The following is an 8,100-nucleotide window of genomic DNA, read 5'->3' on the forward strand; positions in this document are numbered from 1 at the left end:
GGTGTTCGGTGATCCCTCTTGCCGATACCCGGCTCTCAAGTATTCGGCAATGATTTTATCCATGGCGTTGCTTCTACGGTATATCAGTATGCCCTATCCCGCTCCACCCCCCAAATCCATATTATAAAGCTCGGGGCGACTGTCGGGTATTTGAAGTATGGACAGGTATTTCTATTGATGCAGACCGTGGACATCATATTGTGGTTTTGGTAGCTGATGGAATACAAGGAGGGTTGGAAGAAAAATATCCCCCGTGAGGGGTTTCTTATATACCCCCATATAGTAAAAACACTTATTTAAAAGATGAGCAAGTACTCTAATTCCCTTAGGAAAACAAATGACTACTTAAATCTTGCCACTTCTAGCAGAAATAAAAGCTGTGCTAGTTGACATTTGGTTAACATTAAACTTATGCTATTTTACTAAATCGATTCATTTCTTGGAGTGTGACTCAGGTTGCCCAAGTATTTCTTGCGAACTTTATTTTGATGCACTTAAATTGCTCAGATGAGGAGCGAGGTGTTAACGAAAAGCCATGCAGAAACAAGAGGTGCTTTGGCACTATCAAGTCACGGGAAAACTTCTTATAGTGGAGACTTGTGTTAAAGCTGAATTTGGCATTTTTTTTTTGGAAGAGTAAAGAACTTGGAGACAAGGAAATATGAGAGAGAAAATTCAAATTCATGATGGGGCATGATTTGCCTGAAAGCAAAGATGATTTCTGAATTACACTGAGATGAAAACACAAAGTGCAGAAAGAGCTTAAGTCGTGCGGGGACCTGCTCGGAAGCCGGGCAAGAGGGGTGCTCTCTTACCTGAATTCTGGTAACGGCTGCCTTCCCTGGTGTGAAAGCCACGTCTGTATGTTCATGAAGGTTAAGCCAAATTAACCAAAAGTATGCAAAAAATTATGCAAGTTAAAGTAGATGAAAGACTTGTCTGCATAAAGTGATCCAAAGAGATAAACTAGGACTAAGACCATTTCTGGTCACAGTTGCACGGAAGTTTAATGTGTTTTAACTTCTGCACTGAAAAATCTTTGCTTTTACTTATTGGTTTATTTTTTTTATATATATTTTTTTTTTTATCCCATAGTGATTTGCAAAGAGATGGTTGAACCAGCAATAGGGAAAGGATGAGATGTGGTACCAAGAAATAGGGAATTTTAATGAAGCCTGGCTATCGGAGCCCTGGAGAAGGGTGGGCTTGGGAAAAGCGAAGGTTACGCTTGTTTCTTTGAGGGACCTCCAAATTACTGATCCAGATACTGCACTTTCACAGGGATACTGCAGTTACCAAAGCAAATCACAGCTCAGACAAGCTGGATTAGGTTTTTGCCTGCTCTTAAAAAAAGGCTAGGTGAGGTTCTTTTTATATAGAGACGTGCAAAAAATGCATCCGTAACAGTAAGTAACCAGAGTCTTGCAACATCTCCGACTGGCTGGTGTGAAAGCTGAGAGTGGGCTGAGTCTGTACATGGCTGACAGGGGTGATGAGATAAATGACGTTTTGACCTATCTTTAATGTGGTTCTTATTTGCAACATTTACTGGTCTTGATGTTTATATTAATAATACATTTTAATCTGCCTGTTCTATCATTTCCTTAAAATAATTCAGTGTCTTATTTCCTAACTGTTCTACCCTTCACAGTTTTATTATTTCATTGAATGGGGGCACTGTCTTACGACTAAGTTGCACAAGTCTGCCTTATGTTTAAATTCACATTCTGTGATGTTTTTGGAACTCTTTCTCAAGTCACTTTTATTACAGTAGGAAAAAATTACTATTGAAGTAATGATGTTCCAATTCAGTGAGAGATCACATTTGTCTGTATTTAGTCATGTATATTGACTGCATTTCTCCTTCCATCCTCTCCCCACAAGTGGCTGTTCTAATGATTAAAATAGTCTATTAGTGATACTTATATTAGTGTTTCAGTAGCAATTCAAGACATATAAACAAATGCCAGTCATTGTTTTTAATCTGTTTCTAATAATACAGTATACGTTCGTCAGTGTCACAGAATGAGATGATTCTAGAAAAGCCCGTAAGCTCAGGCTGCAGAACTAGAGAAGCAAACAAATCCACATGCCCTACCATGTATAATGTTTCAAGCTGCTTCATTTATGAAGTAAGACTCATTAACTGGGCAATGTACGGTAGCTTTCTCTTTAATTACACAGTTTTATTATACAGTGGAATTATTTTTCAGAATGCAACTGTTTTCACAGACTGACCTTTTATTATAAGAGAAGTTTCTGTCTAATGAAGAGAGGTAATTACAGCGCAAAATAGACTTTTGACATATAGAAAGCTATTGTTACCAGGACTTTCCTAGTGCAGAATGTTATTTAAAAGAGAACTTCATTTACATATTTTAAAAATTATAGAGTTAGCAGTGATGTTGAGAGACAAACTAAGAAAAGCAGCACTTGCAACTATCCTCAAATTGCTCTGTAGTTCCCACAGTCGATTGCATAGTATGTGTTGCACCTGACAGAAAGGGTTTGTGATAGGGAAATGAATGTTTGGAGAGGAGTCACTTTCTGACCTCCTGTCCAGTGCTTTTCAGTTTTGTTCCTTTATTGTCTCTTTATTAGGATGTGTGACCACTTTCCACCCAGCACGGAGATCAGCCTTGACCTTTGCATGCCTAAATACGAGAGAGAATTTTGGTTGAAATCTGAAGCATAATAATTGTGAGGGGCATTTGTTCTGACCACCACATCGAACAGCTCACTCAGCAGGATTTAAGTGTGATAAATGCCCTTGCCCCAGGTGGCTGATTTTTGCAGTAGAATTAAGCGTGGTGGTAGAGGTTGCAGCAGAGTTTTGCTAGTTATTCCAGCTCTGACTCCTTTCACTGTACTTTGTAAGCATTAGTCTCTGACAGAGACGTCTTATTAAAACAAGAAATCTATAAGATTTGGAATATTTAAGTTATTTCGTTTACTTAAACAGGATGTATCATCCCACATTGAGAGCCTGAACTCCTTTAGGCTGATACTGGAGAATCATTCCATGCTAGGACAGGAGATTGACAGGAAGAAATAATTCTTTTTTTTCTCTTTTTTTTTTTTTCCCCCAAATAGAAATGACAGATAACTCTGTTAGTCCTTTTATTTTCTTTTTGAAAACATCAGAAGGAGCAGATTTGGTTGCAGTGTATTTATGAAGGGAAAATGTTGTGAAAGTTTGAGCAGATGATGTGGCACTGCAGAGTCCCAGTAGTTTTCTTCAGAGCTCTCTTTAGGATATCTGTCGCCTTAGGGGCTCACTCTCTCTAGGAGGAAAACGAACTGCTGTGATTGACTGTTCCCACAATGTGAACAGGAAACGGTTGAAGTAATAGTCAGGACACAGTTGGCAGGCAGTGCACAGTCTCCCAAACAGTCACAGAAATGGTTTGTTAAATGTAAATACAACCTTGGATACAAATTGGAGGGTTTTCTTTGGTTATCCCACAAGCGGAACATGTGGCTGAATTTAGTGACAGAATTGTTTTTCTGTACCTTCTAGTATACACCCATGCATCTGTAGTGCAAAATTTGTTAAAGGCTTTTCCAAGAGCAGTTGAATTCACGCATTTAAAAGACAGTGTCCCTCAGAAAGCATGTCAAAGGAAACCACTTTGCTAAGGGACGAGGTATGTGCGACGCCACCCAATAAAGGTAGTATCTCAAGCTCCTTAGAGTACTGCCTTCGCTTCCTGCCATTCTTATTTTTCACACCTTTGGATGTATGGTGAGAAGCAGAGAAAAGTAAACCAAATCCTTTTACTAACTGTTCCTAACTTGAGAAGCTCGTATTTGTAACCATTTGCAGGGCTGGGTCATATCATGGTTTATATTCTTGCTCTTAATATCTTCACCTAGAGAAACAGGAAGGTAAGTGGGGAAAACACCCCAGTGCTGCTTCTGTGTATTTTGAGTATGAGTCCAAATAATATTTGTAGCCAAGCTATAAACCCAGGGCTTCTTAGACTGCCCGTATTGTGTTGCTAATGATTGTCCCATTACCAGTTCTTAGTGCAGTTTCTTTAAAGATAAGATCATGTTTCATGATCTTTAGGGAAAAGACGGCATTTTAGTTTTTAAAATGATGTTGTTATATGGCATTCTACTCTTTTAAGAGTTATTTTTCTTCAGCTGAAGGTATTATGGTTGTCCACAAGTATAAACATTGCCAGTTGTTCTTAAAGCTCTGAAAGGCTTTGCATTTGGTAATTAAATGAACTGCTTGAGTTAGTATTGTACTTTTCAGCCTTTCGCATTTAATTAACATTCAAGTGGGAATTATGAACAATTTATATCTGTCAGGAGAAGACAAGACGTAACAAATTGTCTCCGTGCAGATGTGAAATTGAGGCAACCTTAGAGAGACTAAAGAAACTGGAGCGTGATCTGAGCTTTAAAGAGCAGGAACTAAAGGAACGGGAGCGACGTTTGAGGATGTGGGAGCAGAAGTTAACCGAACAGTCCAATACTCCTGTAAGTAGACAATAATTCAACCTTTCATCTTACTTCAGAAAGTATTTGGAGCTTTGTCTATGCAAGTCTAAAGACACACCAAGAAAATAGTGCCCCTGTTTTCTTCAGTTGTTCCTTTGGGCCCATTAAAGTCTATTTTATTACATCACTGCAAATAACTATACTGTTTTTTAAAATTTCATCTAATACGTTAGGTATCAGATATTGCTGATAGTTCATATTGTGCCATGGGCACTTAAGTAGTTTCCCATTGATTTAATTACAGTTCTCAGCTTTAAAAGTTGATTGCATATAATAAAATTCATTTTTCAACTAGAAAGACTTTAATGGATGCAGGATTTGGTCTTAAATGTAAGAATCAATGTTTCTTGCAGAAGAAGGCTTGAGAAACCTGTGTAGTTTTTTTTATTATGTTCTTTGAGAAGAAGCAAATTTCCATTTTGTGAAAAAGGGGGTCAAAATTCTTAATTTAGGGCTTTGTTCATAATTATAGTTAACATACTTGTACTGGCCAGTTACTAGCTGTTAGGATTGCCACGTTTATATTAATAAATGGTAAAAAAAGCTTCCTTGGATTATCTTGAATTTCTTAGTAAAATACGGTGCTCTTTACTGATTGGCAGAGGGAGGACCACAGGGTTAGTGCATGGCTAGACATATTACCGATAGAATTATTGTTAAGAAAAATACCTCATTACCTACTTGTTTTTAAAGCACAAACAAATACCAAATTGAGATTGCAGTAGCATATGGTTTTTCTTATGTACAGTTTTATCCTACTTACAACCTTGATTCCAGCCAGACCCATTTACATACAAGTTGTTTTTAAGGCATTAGCTTATTGCTATTGTTTGAATGAAGTTGCGTTCATGTTCCAGCTGTGAACATGCAGTAATGAAATCATGAAGAAGGAATGTTTTCCTATGTGCAGATACTGTATGTTCTCAGTAGATATCTGTATGCCTGCTTTTAACGCTTGCAAACTTCCAGTGACTGAGCTGTGGGCCATCATCTATCCTGAGCACAGCATGAGACACAGCCTTAATGAGCAAATCTTTTCACGAGCAAGGCCCTAGGGTTTTTTATGCTGTACTTGCTTATGACTTCTACTTTTCACTTAGAGCTGGCATTGCTGAAAGAATAAAGCATTGTGCTAAGGCCTATTCTGCTAAGCATGAACTATCTTTCTGCATAACATTAACCCAACTCTCCTATTGCATTTAAATGCAATTTCTTCTAATAGAGAAATATAGGTTTGTTTTCTCCATAAATCTTTAGTGAACTGTTACATGGAACGGCTTTATAAAAAGCCCTTTTATTGGAAAAAAATTTACATACTGGCAAAAATTGGCTTACTCAAGCAGGATTGTTTTTTTCATAGTGAATGAAGTTCTGCAAGGCACTGGTTACAGATACAACGGTATTTTAAATTCATAGCTGTAAATAATTTGCAAAATATCCCTTAGCGTTCTGTTGGCAAGCTGTAATCCTTGGAGTCCAGTCTCTCCCTCCCTCCCTTGGTTCAGGATATGTCTGCTCAGCTGTGTCAAAGTGGAGGATTGCAACAGGGAGGCGCACTGCTTGATTTTAAGCTACCTTGCCTGTAAAAACAGTAGTAAAGAGATGGCAACCAGAGCTAAAAACACAGTTTAGGGTGCGCATTAGGCTTATACCTCATTCTTAACCAATGCTAGGCCTTGTTGTGTCTTAGCTGGTGCTGTCATCCCTGCTCTACGCTCTGCAGTCACTTCTTCATTTTGCTCTGCAGATACTATTAAAGTGGTGTGCAGGAGGAGGAGAAACTCAAACCAAGTGAAAGGAGAGCAGGGAAGCTGTCTCTGCCACTTGATTTTCCTGTGGTTTAGGGTTGGTAGAAGCTTCATCCTGCCATCCTGCATGGTAGGTAGCTATGAGTGGCAGGCTGCTCCTACTCCAAAGAATAAAGTATAGCTTTACACACATCAGCATGAGAGAAAGATGAAGCCAATCTTTAGAAACACTTCTGTGAAAGTAGTGTTTCTCCCTGCCCTTGTTTTGACCCAGTTTCTGCTGTGTCTTATACAACAGACACCTTTGAGTCTGATCTCCGCAAATTCCCTTTGTGCAGATCTCCAAGAGCACAAGAGAATCTGGAGCCTTTTGGAGGAGTAAAATATATCCACAGCTGTAGTGAAATGGGAGACTTCTTTTGAAAGAGGACCTGACTTTAAGAAGGAGGCATAGGTAGCTAAGCTGAAGCTCACATTTAGAGGAAGGCACTGAGCAAGACTTGAAATCCAGATATTCACTTGTGGTGCTATGCACGTGCAGGTGGTCATTTAAGAAGAACAGTGGCTTATACACAGATTGGGGATCCCAGACATCTATAAAGTCTCTTCATGATAGTGCATGTATATATATATGCAGTGCGACACCAAAGGCAGGTCCAGTCACAGGTAACTCCGAAGTTCTCCAGATAACAAGATGGCAAAATATGGAGGGCATAAGGTGATTATAACTTGCAAAATGAGCCGCAGTTATGGCCCATTCACAGCTCACCCACTGCCAGACATTGCACAAACACTGACCCAGAAATGTGGTTTAGGGGAAGGCTGTTTTGCAGCTTTGTTGATTTTTATAGGGAATTCTTCCCATATGTCAGGGGATGCTTTTTCCATGGATCTAAAGTGACTAAAACTGCAATAGCTGACAGAAGAACTACCTGGCACCAAATTATGTGTGCTGAGCATTTTGTTTCTGTGGCTAGATCTTGTTTTTAAAATATTCCTTCTCTTTATCAGTAGGAGCTTTTGGTGTCCTTGATCTGAGTGGCGCTCTGGTGATGGTGTAATTGTTTTTTCCTGTACAGCCAGGTGTACAGAAGCTTAGCTGCAGGTTTTGTCGTCACTTAGCCATAGGATGCATGAAAAGTATTTAGGGCACCCATCTCCCCAACTTCTTAATTTTATTGTTGTTTCTTAAACCATGAGCACTAACTTTTGTTAATCACAATGCAAATAGAAAGCCTTTGCAAATAAGGTAAACTGGAGAGGAACACAAGACAGATATTATCCTTTTTAGTGATAGACAGTTTGTCAATGTGCGTGGTTTTGCCAAGAAAAGGGCACTCTGAGCAGCCTGGCCGTGAAGCTTCTGTGTTACAGACCAGGGCATTGCCGTAATCACCCCTGTAACCCGTTGTGACCAACTGCCATTGACTCTTCAGTCAGTTTTCTGACTGGGTTAAAAAAGATGTGGAAAACCATGGACCTTGGGCAGGTAGTTTTTCAAACACCTTTGGAAGGAAAGGCCAGCTCAGGTGTTCACACACAGCTCCTTTGCTGTTGCTTTAGTAGGTAGTTTAATTTGGGATGAAACTCCTGAGTTGTTACTCCCTGTGGAGAACAGGCAAGCATGTCACAGAGATTACTAGCCCAGCCACTCTGAAGAGGCATTAATCCTTATTTAGCTGGTGAGGGCACGTTTCATTTGTTATTACAAACAGACTGGGCTAGGAAAACGCCATTACCTGTAGGTGAAGATTAAATCAGTAGAGATTTAGTATTGTATACAACCAAATGGCAGATATCTATTGATATCACTAAAAAAAAAAAAAAAAAAAAAACAAAA

At 39.1% G+C, this 8,100-nt stretch overlaps 1 protein-coding gene across 5 annotated transcripts in view; it reads left to right on the forward strand.

Moving 5' to 3' along the window:
• MAP3K20 (mitogen-activated protein kinase kinase kinase 20) overlaps positions 1-8,100 on the forward strand; it is a 94,945-nt gene that overhangs the window by 55,694 nt on the left and 31,151 nt on the right. For all 5 annotated transcript variants that reach the window (XM_035896283.1, XM_035896280.1, XM_035896281.1 and 2 more), the window contains one exon: positions 4,356-4,491. In XM_035896283.1, coding sequence (XP_035752176.1) covers positions 4,356-4,491 — 136 coding nt within the window. The remainder of the gene's footprint in view (positions 1-4,355; positions 4,492-8,100) is intronic.

Source organism: Egretta garzetta, unplaced genomic scaffold (genome assembly GCF_000687185.1).
Source record: "Egretta garzetta isolate BGI_Z169 unplaced genomic scaffold, ASM68718v1 scaffold16, whole genome shotgun sequence".
NCBI lineage: Eukaryota > Metazoa > Chordata > Aves > Pelecaniformes > Ardeidae > Egretta > Egretta garzetta.